The sequence below is a fragment of the Rhinatrema bivittatum genome, chromosome 14, assembly GCF_901001135.1.
Source record: "Rhinatrema bivittatum chromosome 14, aRhiBiv1.1, whole genome shotgun sequence".
NCBI lineage: Eukaryota > Metazoa > Chordata > Amphibia > Gymnophiona > Rhinatrematidae > Rhinatrema > Rhinatrema bivittatum.
This window is the reverse complement of record NC_042628.1, coordinates 62435373-62451385: the sequence shown is the minus strand read 5'-3', so window position 1 is coordinate 62451385 and position 16013 is coordinate 62435373. Positions and strand designations below refer to the sequence as shown.

At 46.3% G+C, this 16013-nt stretch overlaps 1 protein-coding gene across 1 annotated transcript; it reads left to right on the top strand.

Moving 5' to 3' along the window:
* Positions 1–4704: 4704 nt before the first annotated feature.
* On the top strand, positions 4705–15292 carry LOC115076222 (endogenous retrovirus group 3 member 1 Env polyprotein-like). The gene is made up of 2 exons (XM_029577445.1): positions 4705–4906; positions 12668–15292. The coding sequence occupies exon 2, from the start codon at positions 13628–13630 to the stop codon at positions 14909–14911; it is 1284 nt and encodes a 427-aa protein (XP_029433305.1). The 5' UTR covers positions 4705–4906; positions 12668–13627; the 3' UTR covers positions 14912–15292.
* Positions 15293–16013: the final 721 nt, after the last annotated feature.

Below are 16013 nucleotides of genomic sequence, written 5' to 3'. Positions count from 1 at the left end.
CATAAAGTTCAAATAGAAACGTACAATCAAAAACTGAACTGGAAAGTGCAACAAGCCAACTCCATCTCTCACTCATTAATCCCTCCAGCTTCATCCCCTCTCCATACACACATATTCTCATTTTGAATTTGAAATTATTAAAACATATTGTCTGCACTTTTCACAAAAGCTGTCTCAAGGCAAATTCCAAGAGAACATCCACAAATCATAAAAATATGTTCTATTTTCTCTCTCTCACACTCCTTTCCTTCTCTTCCCTCACACCCCACACACTTACTGGGTCGTCTTCTGGCCCATGGGATTTCAGCATCCTGCACCACTGTGGGGGCTCTCTTTCTGCCTATAGGGATGGGAACCCCATGGGTGGGTCATCCTTTGATGGCACCGCTGTCCAAACAGCTGAGGTCTTCTTTCTGCCTGCCCCTGAAATAAAGCTGGACGGGCCAGGGCCTAGGTGGTCCATCCTGTTCTGACACCTGTGCAGTATTGCCAATTTCTATTTGAAGAAGGTCACTAGATCCACTGTGAAAAGTCTGCAGATTGGGTAAAAGATAACTAAAACCATGCTGTTGGACAGTGGCATCAGCATAGTTTGTGAGTCTAAAATTGGTCAGGAAAGAAGGGTAGCTCACACTTACATACACTTTTGTTCTCTCAGAAACACACACACACACACACACACACACATGATTCTGCTGCTGCTCATGCGCTCTCACACTCCTTTCCTTCTCTTTCCTCACACCCCACAGACTTACTGGCTAGCTAATGGCACTACGACAGCATCATGTAAAGTTCCTGTCCTTGTTGGCAGCCCTTACCCAGCCACCTTTACACTTCCTCCACCTTCTTCAGGCACTCTCTGTGTCAATGGCCCACTACAATGCCCTTTTCTGAGTTCAGCCTTGCCAGCTCACACAGTGGCCTTTCTAGCAGGACACAGGACTTCCCCTAACTCCCAGCAGCACTCTAGCTAGAAGAGGTCTCACTCTCTTGCACTTTTCAACTTGCAGATATGATCAGTAAGTAAGGAGCCTGATAGAAATTTAGAACAAGAGAGGGGAGCAGTTGTTGCTGGTGGTGACGCGAGTTAGTGCGCGCTAAAGGCGAGTTAGTGCGCACTACAAAAAAATGTTACTTTGCGGTTTAAAAGTTACAAATGAGAATGTTTCCGTTAGCTAGAGGTATGGTTCTGCATCCCCATTGGCTGTCTCCACCTTGGAGACAGCCAGTGGAAAAGTAGAACCATAAATGTAACTGATTTCGGTTAGTGCACACTAACTCGCCATTAGTGCACACTAAGGGGAGTCAGTGCGCACTAACGGTGAGTTAGTGCGCACTAACCCATGCATGCTCAATGGCGTTCCCTGCAGCCATTTTGCTACTTCACTGTGCAGCAGAGCAGCCAGAGACATACGGGACACTAGATAAGAGTCACAAGAGACTTCGCAGTTCTCCTCTGCAATCTGCTCTTTAAATTTAATCACTGTAAGTATAATAATAATAACTTATAAGTACTAGTATTAGAAGCTTTTTTGTTTAGTTTTTCTATAGTATATTAATGTTTTGAAGCTCAGGTTGCAAGTTTCTTTATTAAATGTTTTGTTTCACTAAAGTAGCATAAATATAAATAAATATTAAATGAAATATTTCATTTTATGTAAAGTTTCTTTAGAGAAAAAAGAAAAAGTTTAATACACAAAGTACTTCATTTTATTTTATGCTACTCTGGTGAAAAAAAAAAGTTTAACACAGGAACTGCAAAATTTGAGCTTCTGAACAGACAGATGTCCTTCAGACAGGGGACTGCTTGGCCCTTCACTGCCTCTCCCCTCTCCCACATACTAGCCAGTGAATGGTGTGAGTGTGGAGGGGGGAGGGATGTGAAGGGTGAGACACTACAGCTGCAGCCCCCTGCTTCTGAACACAGCTGCCCTAAAGCACATACTTTTTTTTTTCATCTTCTTTTTTATTTTCTCATTGTAGATGGATCATGATAGGGAGTCCGATTCTCCCCCACTGTCCTCCTCTGGTGGCAAAGTCATGTCCAGGAAGCCCCACTTTACGTAGGCTGAAGTGGACCTCCTAGCCCGGCTGATCCTCTTGACCAGGACAATCTCCACACCCGCCCAGGCTGCAGACCTAACCTGCAAAGGGAGTCTGCAGCCTGGGTGTCCCTCCAAGAGGAATTTTACCGGAGAGCCTCTTACCCTCGTGGGATCGAAGATCTGAAGAAGAAAGGTGAGAGATAATAATGTTGGTCATATTATATTATGTATAATATATTTTGTATTTGAAAATTGAATAGAGTATGTAATAGTACTCTAGTAGTAGCACAGAGTGAGTTATATAAAGTTATAAGTACAGTACTAATAATTTAAAATAAATATATTTTAGAAGAATTGAAATAGTAGTAGTGTACTACCCTTACTGTACTGGTAGTATTTGGGATTTTGAATGCCACATTGAAAGATAGCTAAGTAAATAGTATTTTTTTATTCCTGACTTTTCTATGTGCATAAAAAAATAACCTAGTAGGTCAAGGCAAAACTTGGGCATGTTGTTTGTAATTATTATTAATCAATGTTATTCTTTTTCCTTTATCCCTCTGATTCTCAGGTCGTCACCTACGACTTCACGAGGGTGAGTGGCTTGAGGAGATCCGCAGAACCTTGTCCCTTCCCTTGCCTGGTAGGTTGTTTTCAGAATACTACACAAGTACACAAATATTATTCCATAATCAATTAATTGTAATGGAATTTGTATTTAATAATGTTTGTTTATTATTATAACTGTGAATGAATGCTTGTGTCTGATCCCATTCCTGTTTTTAAAATTTTAACTGTTGTTCTCTGAATTTTGATCTGTCTTGTACAGAAACACTCAGTGGCAGGGACGAGGCGGGGCTTCCTGGGCCCAGCAGCAGCTGCCATCAGAAGAGGACGGAGGCAACAGCCACAGCCAGTGGGCCAGGTAATATTATCAGATAAATGAGCCCTGACCGACATGCCGCAAATGCGAATGGGGGGGGGGGGGGGGATGTGAGAGTGAGGGAAGGGATTTCAGTGAGAGGGGAGGGAGGCAGTGGGAGAAAGAGGCTGAGTGAGGAAGAAGTGTAAAAGAGTGCCATGTCCAAAACGGCTTGTATTATATATATATATGGGCCACAGGGCCAGTAAGTAGTATTCTAGTATATTTGTCTGAGGCTGAAAAACAAAATAATTTTTTGTGATCAGTCAGTTATAGTGGCTGGGATAGATGTATGATGCATTGTATGTGTATTGTATATAATATTAGCTAATTATCTAGACTGAGATATCACTCCACTCTCCCCCTCTCTCCCTTTCGGCTGTTATAGACTCATTTTCCTAAAACCCTGTAATTTAGTAAAGTAAGGGTTAGATTTTAAATATAAACTTGCTGGTGCACGTCCAATACTTGATTACTTATTTCACATATATGTATTGTTCTAAATGTGTCTCATGTTGAATTTTTTTTACATTTCTTTACAGGGCAAGAAGAGGCAACAGCAGTGCCAGCAGCAAAAGAGCCAGCCAGGACCAGTACAAGTTCTGCTCTACTCCCTGCAGGATCTCCTCCTAGCTGTCCATGCGCTGCACAGTTTGCCAAGCTGGAGGAGATCCTGCAGGGAGTAGAGCAGATCAAGGCTCATTGCATGAATATGGAGAGGAGGATGGCAGCCCTGGAGGAGGCCTTTCAGGAGCAGAGAGCACAGGCATCTCCTCCTCACATACCTCCTCTTCAAGAGATGCCTTGTGAGGAGGAGATGTCAGTGCCCTCTGCTCCAGAGCAGGATCCTCCTCCCGGGTTGCCATTCTCCTCTCCACCTGACCCTGGAAAGGGTCCAGCGCAATGACCCCTGATCGGGGCTAAAACCCCTATTTTCTTTTGTTATTGTTCTAATGTATATTGTATTATATTTGATTTTATTTATATATTAATAATTCTATGTTAAAAAAAATTTGTTTTTTTTTAATTTTATAAATATTAGTGGACTCAGAATTGTTCAAATAATGTCTGTGACAACTGCCCATGCCCAGTGTATTTGATTAAGTTCATAGATGTCTTTCTGTATTTATTTATACCATACTATTTAAACAAGTTATTGAACATATTCTTCATTATTATTACTAACTTAAGTAGTATGGTACTAAATTTACAGAGAGAAGATATGTACGTATTATATTTATAATATATATAATCCAACAAATTTCAGTGTTTTTTATGGCACTCAATCATACACATTCAGAAACAAACATTCAGTCTGGTTGAATTAGCCAAGTGGTTCACTTGTGAGTAGTAGCGCCAACGTCAAGGATTCAACCATGACTACTGACCATTCACACATCTTTCAAACTGGCCAATGCAATATTGTGCACAGCACTGTACTCAACCTACTGCACGAGTAAACTGCATTACCAAGGCAACCATTTAAAGCAGCAAATGTGATGTTTGTGATACTAAAGTAGGAGTAAGAGAAAGCAGAATCATAAAAAAAAAAATCCTTCAGATGACAGAAATATATACACAACTACTGGGGGCTCAGTTTTTCTTTTTCTAATATTTTTTTTTAATATTTCTGAAGGTCTTAGTTTGCACTAACTTTATTGCATTGGCTATGAAATTCTTTCATACTTCATTCACACAATTATTTTGTTTTGCAGAATACAATAGACTCTGGGGAAAAGGAGGCAGAGGAAGGAACTCGGCTGGGTCTGGCCTCGGAAGTGGATGCTGGGGGAGGCATAGGAAGGAACCCGGCTGGGTCCGGCCTTGGAGGTGGACGATGGTGGAAAGGAGGCAGAGGAAAGAACCTGGCTGGGTTCGGCCTTGGAGGCGGACGCTGGGGGAGGCAGAGGAAGGAACCCAGCAGGGACTGGCCTTGGAGGTGGGCGAGAGAGAATGTAGGAGTGAGAACCTGTGTGCATGTTGTGTCTGTGGGCGAGAGAGAGCTTGGCATTGAGAAGCCTGTGTGCGAGTTGTGTCTGTGGGCGAGAGAGAGCATGGCAGTGAGACGCCTGTGTGCATGTTGCGGCTGTGGCTGAGAAAGAGCGTGGTATGAGAAGCCTGTGTGCGTGTTGTGTCTGTGGGCGAGAGAGGCCTGTGGGCGTGTTGTGTCTGTGGGCGAGAGAAAGCGTGGCAGTGAGAAGCCTATCTGCCTGTTGTGTCTCTGGGCTAGAGAGAGTGTGGCAGTGAGAAGCCTGTGTGCGAGTTGTGTCTGTAGACGAGAGAGAGCATGGCAGAGAGAAGCCTGTGTGCATGTTGTGGCTGTGGCCGAGAGAGAGCGTGGGATGAGAAGCCTGTGTGCGTGTTGTGTCTGTGGGGGAGAGAGGCCTGTGTGCGTGTTGTGTCTGAGGGCGAGAGAGAGAACGTGAGAGTGAGAAGCCTGGGTGCAGAAGACTGGCTTCTGCCGGGGGCAACAAGAGGCACTGTGGTGAGTCAGCAGCACAGTGCCAGGTGACCCAGCGGGCGGTGCTGGGAGCACAGCTGCACACAGTAAGGCCTCTCTTCCAGCCCTTGACCTTGCATCTCGGGCCTGGACAGGAGGCAGGAGCAGGGCTGACTGGCTGGCAGCCTGTAGTGTGGGGACACAGCAGGACGGAGCTTTTCAGTTTCACCCTATGCCTTGTGACTCCCGGACTGGCGTCTGCTGGGGGCCACAAGAGGCAGTGGCAGCACAGTGGTGCATCAGCGGCAAAGTGCCGGGTGCCCCAGCGGGCGGTGCTGGGACCACAGCTTCACAGAGAGCATTGCCTCTCTTCCAGCATTCGACCTTGCATCTCGGGCCTGGACAGGAGGCAGGAGCAGGGCTGACTGGCTGGCAGATTGTAGTGTGGGGACACAGCAGGACGGAGCTTTTCAGTTTCACCCTATGCCTTGTGACTCCTGGACCAGCTTATGCTGGGGGACACAAGAGGCAGCGGCAGCACTATGGTGCGTCAGCGGCACAGTGCCGGGTGCCCCAGCAGGCGGTGATGGGAGCACAGCTGCACACAGCAAGGCCTCTCTTCCAGCCCTCGACCTTGCATCTCGGGTCTGGACAGGCTGCCAGGCTGTGGTGCATGGACACAGCAGGACGGTGCTTATCACCCTATGCCTTATGACTCCCGGAACGGTGTCTGCCGGGGGCCACATTTCGATTCCATGAACCCCTGAAGACTGCACAGCTGAGACGCCTCTCGTCTCCTCATGCCCGCAGTGAAACGCACAGCCATCTTGATTTACTAACATTTGCAACGCAAACGGGACCTAATACGTAGTGACGTACTCACGCACTAACATTTAGTGAAACGTAACTCCATTTTGGAATAATAATTTGTATTGTATTAATACGAACGCCGCTGCAAATGTCTAACCCGTCAATTAAATGACGAAACAATAGTCTGATCATAAGCTACACCTACTAGAGACCACGCTAGCTATTGCTTGTTCAGCAGTTTGTAAATTGTTTGTTCAGCAAAAACCAGAACGCATGTGTGAAAGATAAGAACTGTAAAGTGTATAAAGGTTTGCTCCTAAGGGGGCGTGGCATGCAGTTGTACTAAGCCGTTGTCTTAGCTGCAGCTTGCTGGCAATAAAAGTTTATCTTTACGGATCAGTTGTCTGGGCCTCCTTACTGACAAAAAGAGACGGTTACATTTGGCGAGCCAGCCATGAGGTACCGGAGACGCTATTTTAGCTCTCCAGAAGGTCCGGTAGTTTGGTGGCGGAGCAGTCCCCCAGACATACCTGGTGAGTGGCCACCGCTGAGTTCAGCGATCAGGTTTCTGAGGGGACCGTTCCACAGAAATTCTGCTGAGACCTCTGGGTTGATGATCCGGGAAGAAGGCTTTCATGACGATCGGAAGACCCCTGCAGGCGAGTATTATGGGAACAAGGGAATAGGTGAAGAATAGATAAGGAAATAACCGGTCCATCCCCGGCGGACCGAGGGGGCTTTGATCACACCCCATGCAGTGTGTTAGTAGGAATTACATTCCGAAGACCACGCGCATAAAAAGGAGAAAATTATAAGTGAAGCATACGATAGTGGGAATAGGTTTCTTGTTGTGTGAAAGAGAGTGAATGACCTCGCAGTTCTAGGCCGGGCTGACCGCGTCCTAGTCGGGGCGATTGTGACCCTTTTGTGTCTGACGGATACGGACCCCTTACCTATCCGTCTTCCCTTCCCTCCTTTGTCTGTGAATTCTATCCTAATGGGAGGGGGCGGTTCGACTCCATTAAAAGTCATGACGGAACACTATAGCGAAGTGTTCGATAGACATAAATGTACAAAACCCGGAATGATTCAACGATGTACCCATAGGTGGCCCAGTTTGTGTGTAAATTGGCCTCCGGCAGGAACTTTCAATTTCCAAACAGCCACAAGGGTCCAGAATATAGTCATACGAGAAGGGAATCCGGGTTGCCCTGAGGATATACCGTACATAACCGCTTGGATTGCAGTTATTGAAAATCCTCCGTCGTGGGCAAAGAAGCTAGTAGAGGGAGCCGCCCTTGTAATGGTAACTCAAGTACGCAAAATGGGAGACCGGAAGTCCCCAAACCGGAAGAGAAGGGGAAAGGCGGCCATATTGGAACCTAAAGAGCATGCGTCATCTGCGGCGGCCATATTTGTAGTGCAAGGGAATTCACGGACTCCAGAAAAAAAAATTAAACCCCTGCCGCCCGCAGCACTGCCCGACGCTGAAAATATCTTGCCGCCACCATATGTCCCTAGTTGTCCCCTGTCATATCCTGCGCCACCAAGTCCCCCAGTCCCCTCCAATGCGCAAGCCGATCCTAGGATGGCACCGGCTCCTGAAGAGCAACCTGAAGCGGCAACCGCAAAGGTAGAAGGCGGCAGCGAGTCGTCCGTGGCAGATGGAACTCGCAGTAAAACCCAAGCTGCAGCAAGTTTGCAATTACCAATTAGGGAAACATCAACTGTAGTTCCTGTAGTCCCGACTGAAGAAAACGAACATCGCACTACGCAAACAATAAAGTTATTTACCTACATACCTTTTACATCCAGCGATCTTTTCAATTGGAAACAGCTTGACCCGTCATACGCTGAAAAACCAGAACAGATGATAGACTTTTTACGGGGCATTTTTGCGGCCCATAACCCTAACTGGGCTGACGTCCGGCATTTAGCCTCCATTCTTTTTACCACTGAAAAACGCCGACAGATACAATTAAACATGGAAGAGGCAGCTCGATTAGGAGCCAGGTCAGATGGACGTCCCGAAGACGCAGTGAGAGACTTAGCCCCGACTGCAGATCCCAACTGGGATTTCCAGACCGCGGCAGGGCGGGAGCGTATTGCCGCCTATCAGACCGCGTTTCTTGAAGCTTTAAAGAAAGGGAAGCAGAAAGTTGTAAACATGGGAAAAATCCAAGACGTGGTGCAGAAGAGAGACGAGTCCCCCGGAAACTTTTTGGAGCGATTGATGGATGCGTACCGCCAATACAGCCCATTTGATCCAGAGGACCCCAAACATCAATCCATCATAGTGATGAGCTTCGTTGGGCAGTCCTGCCCAGACATTCGCCGGAAGTTGCAAAAGCAAGAAGGGTTCGAGGGAATGACTATCAGCCAATTAAAAGCAATGGCTGATAAAGTCTATGTAAACCGAGAACCGGATGGAGACAGGAAGGAAAAGAAAGAAACTAGAAAGTTAAGAGAAAGTGTCAGTTTGTTAGCCGCAGCGTTGGAAGAAACTAATTTCGGGAACCCGTCCAGGCAGTATCACGGGTATCCCGGACCCCGAGGAAGAGGCAGATCGCCCTCTAGAGGGCTGCCAAGAGGACGAGCTAATAGAGGAGGATTGTTTAGAGGCGGAAGAATGCCATTGGGAACCAATCAATGCGCATATTGTAAACAAGAAGGACATTGGAAGGCTGAGTGCCCGGAGTCCCTGCAAGCAAAGCAGGAAGGATATACTCCGTCCAAATCTAAGGAAGCGGAATGGCAGATGGCCGTAGGTGAAACTTCCGGCGAAGACAGTGAAGCATGACTAGATAGGGGAACCCTTCCTATTGACCCTTTGGTGGAAATAAGAGTAGGGGCTGAAACATTCAAAGGATTGTTAGACACGGGGGCGCAAAGATCTGTGATGACCACAGCCATCACCACGCCTACTTCAAAAAACATCTCTATAGTCGGGGCTTCTGGAAAGCCACTAATCGCTCCCTTCCTCCAGAAACGGCAGGTTACAGTAGGAGGACAATTAGTGTCCCATCAATTCCTTTACGTACCAGGATGCCCAGTACCACTCATAGGGAGAGACCTTCTGTGTAAGTTAAGAGCTACTTTGCAATTCGAGCCCACCGGTGAAATCAAGGCATCCTTTGCCGATAATCCAGTCTCTCTCATTTGCCCACTCCAAGAGGAATGGAGGCTACATCTCCCCGTTATTGAACAAATCACTCAACATCGATACGAAGGGAACACCCCTCTCAACGAACAACGAAGACAGCTAATGGATAGCGTGCCTAAAGTATGGTCCGAGCAGAATCCAGGGGGAATAGCCATCGATGCTACCCCTGTTTGGATCGAAATGAAACAGAATGCACAGGTGATCAATCAACCTCAATACCCCATTCCATATATGGCCAGGCAAGGAATTGAGATACACCTGCAGAGACTGTATGATTTGGGCATTCTCAGGCGAATCCGATCTGCTTGGAACACCCCTTTGTTGCCCGTAAAGAAACCTGGTTCTACCGATTACTGACCGGTACAGGATTTACGGAAGGTGAACAATCAAGTAGCAGATCTAGTAGCCCTCGTACCAAATCCATACTCAATCTTGGCTCAAGTTTCCCCTGCATCCAAGTGGTACAGTGTTATTGATCTCAAAGATGCTTTCTTCTCCGTTCCAGTAGCAGAAGAATGCCAGAAGATCTTTGCCTTCACATGGGAAAATGCACAAACTGGAATAAAGCAGCAGTACACATGGACTCGCTTGCCGCAAGGGTTCAAGCATTCACCTATGCTGTTTGGTGAACACCTGGCTAAAGACTTGAAGGAGTATCAAGTTATGTATGGGCCAGTAATACAGTATGTGGATGACCTTCTGTTGTTTCGTGAAACGTATCACGAATGTGCAGTGGCCACTCTCCACCTGCTAAAGACGTTGTACTCAAAAGGATACCGTGCAAGTAAAAAGAAGGCGCAAATCTGTGAATTGGAAGTAGAATACTTGGGCTTCCAAATCCGGGAAGGTACCCGTTGTCTTGGAATATCCCGTACCAGTTCAATACGAGGTCAACCTGTACCCACTTGCAAGAAAGAGCTCCGAGCGTTCCTTGGAGCTGCTGGATATTGTAGGCTGTGGATCGCTAACTATGCTGTTATTGCCCAGTCCCTGTACGACAAGCTGCGGGGAAAGGAGGCAGAATCTCAGCCTTTTCAGTGGGAAAACCATGAACTAACAAGCTTACAACAACTGAAAGACGCCTTGATTGAACCCCCTGCTCTAGGGTTGCCAGATGTAATGAAACCATTTCATCTATACGTCGATGAGAAGAAAGGAATGGCCATTGGGGTATTGACTCAAACTTTAGGCTCATGGGAGCGACCTGTTGCATATCTGTCAAAAGGAATGGACAATGTTGCAAAAGGATGGCCAGGTTGTCTTCGAAGCATTGCGGCTGCGTGCTTACTAATCCCAGAAGCTGTCAAATTAACTTTTGGTCAAATTCTAAACGTAACAACTCCCCACACTATTCAAGGACTACTAGAAACGCATGGGCCAAAATAGATGACCAACTCACGTCTTGTAAAATACCAAGCCTTACTGTGTGAAACACCTGAAATTCAAATACAAGACAGTAAATACTTGAACCCGGCCACTCTTATGCCGGCACCTGAACCCGTTCCCCATGACTGTGAAGAAGTCATGACTACAATACATTCCAGTAGACCAGACCTGAGGGATCAACCCTGGCAGGGAGCATGGACTCTATTTACTGATGGAAGTAGCCAAGTTATTGATGGAATTCGGGTTGCTGGTTATGCTGTGGTTTCTGAAGATGACATCATTGAAGCTGAGTCCCTACCTCCAGGGACATCAGCACAAAAAGCTGAACTAATCGCTCTCACTCGAGCTCTGCAACTGGCAGAAGGACAGACTGTGAATATCTATACAGATTCCAAATATGCTTTCCTCACCATCCAAGTACATGGAGCCTTATACAAGGAACGAGGATTTCTCACCGCCGAAGGAAAGCAACTGGCTAATGCGTCTGAAATACATCAATTGCTAAATGCCGTATGGGCACCACAAAAGGTAGCTGTTATGCATTGTAAAGCCCACACAGGAAAATCAGATCCCGTTGCAAAAGGAAACCAATGGGCAGACAAAACAGCGAAAGAAGCAGCCCGTGCCCATCTATTGCACATCCCAGCTACAACCTGTCCACTTCTACAATTCCCAACGGAAACCCCTGCCTATTCAACGGAGGAGAATAATTGGGCACAGGCTGAGAAATTCCACCATCACGATGGCTGGTGGATTCTGCAAGATAACAGAATATGGATACCTGAAGCATTAGCTTGGACTATTGTCAAGGAAGCCCACAACAAAACCCATCTTGGTCGAGATGCATTAATAAAACTGTTGGGAAAAACGTACTACATCAATAGAATCATCCAATTAACAAAGCATGCAATCAGTCAGTGTCTCACATGTGCAAGGAACAATCCTAGAAGCGGACCTGGTCCTACACCCGGACATATTCTAAGAGGAACTACGCCATTTCAAGTTTGCCAAATCGACTTCACTCACATGACTCCATCCAAAGGCTACAAAGCAATGTTGGTGGCTGTCTGTACCTATACCGGATGGATCGAAGCCACACCGACACGAACTGAAACTGCCAAAGAAGTTGTGTCTCTGCTCCTTCACCAAATCCTACCACGCTACGGATTACCAAGACAAATAAATTCAGATAATGGACCAGCTTTCACCAGTGACGTTATCCAACAACTAAGTCGAATTCTGGGTATCAAATGGCATCTGCACTGCGCATGGCGACCACAGAGCAGTGGAGCTGTTGAACGAGCTAACAGAACTCTGAAAAATCAGATAGCTAAACTATGCCAAGAAACAAAGACCAAATGGCCAGACATTCTACCCTTAGCTTTGCTACATGTCCGATGTAGTCCAAAAAGGTCCGGTCTAACACCTTATGAAATGATGTATGCAAGACCTCCGCCTCTCCCTTCTTTTCCTGAATCACTGCAGATACAAGGGGAATTGTCCCTCAGTAATCAGCTCAAAGGGCTATATAACACAGTCATTGCCATCCAGAACTATGCCTGTGACATTGAACCAATTGTCCTGCTGACCCCAATTCATCCATTCCAAATTGGAGATTCTGTATGGATGAAGGACTGGGATGAATCAGATTTCCTCAAACCACGATGGAAGGGTCCATACACAGTGTTACTAACTACTCCTACTGCTGTAAAAGTCTCTGGATGCCCTTCATGGATTCACTGGACCCGCCTGAAACCTGCTGCCTCCAGTTGGCAAGTCTCCAGGATTGGAGACAACAAATTAAAGTTCACTCAAAGCAGGCAACAAATTAGTCCAGGGTAAATGACTATAGTACTTTGCTAAAGAGTACTAACGTATACATTTTTTTCCCTTCCTTTCAGAATTAATCAACTGATCTACTTACAAGGCAAAGCATAAGGTGTTTACTCTAAACCTCCTGCAATGGGAAACAGACTTCTACAAGTTATTCTGCTAATCTCATGTTCCTCAACTACATCTCTTATTCTGCCACTAAGCAAGAACTGCACAGAATGCATCAAATTAATACGTACTACAACTCCAGATGGATTCCAGGTTGTCTCTACCATTATACACCAATCTCAGCCACCCCTTCGTGTGCAACGCAACCTGCATGCGCATTGAATACTACTCAAGGATATCAGTCTTTTCATCGATGCCTAGAGGGTGACAAGGTCATTTGTCACACGCCAACAACTCCCAAGTACTATAACATCACCCTCACTGTTGGGTTGCCAAAAAGCTACACTTCCAGTATAATCCCCGAAGGAAAAGGAATCCTGTACTACATCAACTCAACTAAAATCCTTATGGGAGGTGGATCAAGCGTTACCATCACCTTCGATGCATGCGAAGCAATTGATAAACATCCAAATGCACTCCATTGCGGATCTCAATCCTGGAAAAACTCCTATGTTTATAACCACAAGTACCTTTGTCCGTACAATCGAGCTGCCAACCCATCCAGTTGGATACCGTGTCAAGGGGACCTGATTTTGTTGGGTTGGGCTCTGGTATGCGACTACACAGGAGGAGGTTATCATGGCTGCCACGGAATCGGCAGATTGACTGCAGTAACTGGTAATATTGTGTCCGTGCAATGGCCAATACGAGGCGAAGGATCCCCCTGGCAAGATACTTGGGGATTTGGCATCGACGGAACTGGAAAAGACCCAATGGAAAAGACTATCACACAGCGTAGAGACAAGCCTCGCCCAATCATTCATCAGACCACAGTGGTTGGCTAACAATCCTTCTTTGATGAAATATCCCATGTATCAGAAGAATTGAAAAAGCATGCCTTTTCACTCCAAGCAAAAAATATGTTTGTGAATCTGGCTGAGAATATAGCTCTCTCTCTTGAAGTTAAGAATTGCTTTGTCTGCGGAGGTACACACACAGGAGAGCAATGGCCTTGGGAAGCCAAAGAGGTCTTCCAAACCGACCTCGATCACTTAAACACAACTATAACTTACCAACGGAAGACACATCCATACGAGTGGGCTCTCCAGACAGATGTCATTGGCAGACAATGTATATCTCGACAACACTCCCGAATCTATACTATTTCTGTTGGAAATTCACCATGTACAGGGGTCCTTACTGCTAACCTAACCAAATTAACTTGGTGGCAGACAGAAAATTCGACTATGCCCACTACCTTGTGGACTGATTTAACCTTAAACAAAACATGGACTGCTGCTGGGGTGCCTACCACCCTCTTCGCTGCACCAGATGGATACTACTTCGTTTGTGGCCGAAGGGCTTACGAACAGTTACCAATCAACTGGTATGGCACCTGTTTCTTGGCCACCATTCGGCCAAGTTTCTTTCTCTTACCAATCACCGCTGGAGAAACATTAGGTGTACCTGTATACAGTCCTATGAAGCCAAACAAGCGTCGCAGAACTACTAAAGTTTCTATTGGAGATTGGATGGATCAGGAGTGGCCTCCTGAACGAATTGTACAATACTATGGCCCTGCCACTTGGGCTGAAGATGGTTCTTATGGATATAGAACTCCAATCTATATGTTAAATCGTATCATCCGACTGCAAGCAGTGTTGGAACTCCTGACTAATGATTCTGCCCTGGCTCTCAATATCCTTGCCAAGCAGAATACCAAAATTATCACAGCTGTCTACCAAAACCGTTTAGCCTTGGACTACCTTCTAGCTCAGGAAGGAGGCGTGTGTGGCAAATTTAATCTCTCTAATTGTTGTTTACAGATTGATGATAAGAGTAAAGTCATCGAAGAGATTACTGATCGGATGATCCGCTTGGCCCATGTTCCTGTGCAGACGTGGACAGGTGTCCTTGACTGGACAGCCTCCCTACCAAATTGGCTTACTTCAATTCCCGGACTGAAAGACATTCTCATCCCTCTGCTGTTTTTTGTTCTTACTTGTATTTTATTTCCTCTTTGTTTACCTCTCATTTTCAGAAATCTACGATCCATGATTGAAACCATTGCTGATCGCAGAGCAGCTGCTCATGTTATGATGATCAATAAGTATGTGTCTATTTCCTCATTCCCCACTTCTGATTCATCTGACTCTGATGTCACTTTTGATTCTGATGACGATTACCTTAATACTAAACTATAATGCTCCATAAGTAACTAACCACATTGGACCACATTTGTTGCCAGGGAAAGCCGGGCTACAAAGGGGGGTGACGCCAATAGGGTCCACCCGTCTCAAACCCGTGAAGAAACCAACGACCTGGCAACATCTTAGGGTCCACCTTAAAAGTTCTATGTATTAATTCTTGCTTATCGTTTCAGTTACTCAACAGATACGAGTGATACTTCCGCCTTCCATCGAAGTTGAAGTATCAAAGGGGGGAATGAAGGAGTGCGATTCCATGAACCCCTGAAGACTGCACAGCTGAGACGCCTCTCGTCTCCTCATGCCCGCAGTGAAACGCACAGCCATCTTGATTTACTAACATTTGCAACGCAAACGGGACCTAATACGTAGTGACGTACTCACGCACTAACATTTAGTGAAACGTAACTCCATTTTGGAATAATAATTTGTATTGTATTAATACGAACGCCGCTGCAAATGTCTAACCCGTCAATTAAATGACGAAACAATAGTCTGATCATAAGCTACACCTACTAGAGACCACGGTAGCTATTGCTTGTTCAGCAGTTTGTAAATTGTTTGTTCAGCAAAAACCAGAACGCATGTGTGAAAGATAAGAACTGTAAAGTGTATAAAGGTTTGCTCCTAAGGGGGCGTGGCATGCAGTTGTACTAAGCCGTTGTCTTAGCTGCATCTTGCTGGCAATAAAAGTTTATCTTTACGGATCAGTTGTCTGGGCCTCCTTACTGACAAAAAGAGACGGTTACAGCAGCACTATGGTGCGTCAGCGGCACAGTGCCGGGTGCCCCAGCAGGCGGTGATGGGAGCACAGCTGCACACAGCAAGGCCTCTCTTCCAGCCCTCGACCTTGCATCTCGGGTCTGGACAGGCTGCCAGGCTGTGGTGCATGGACACAGCAGGACGGTGCTTATCACCCTATGCCTTATGACTCCCGGAACGGTGTCTGCCGGGGGCCACAAGAGGCAGCAGCGGCACTGTGGTGCATCCACGGCACAGTGCCGGGTGCCCCAGCAGGCAGTGCTGGGAGCACAGCTGCATGGAGATCATGGCCTCTCTTCCAGCCCTCGACCTTGCATCACAGGCCTGGACAGAAGGC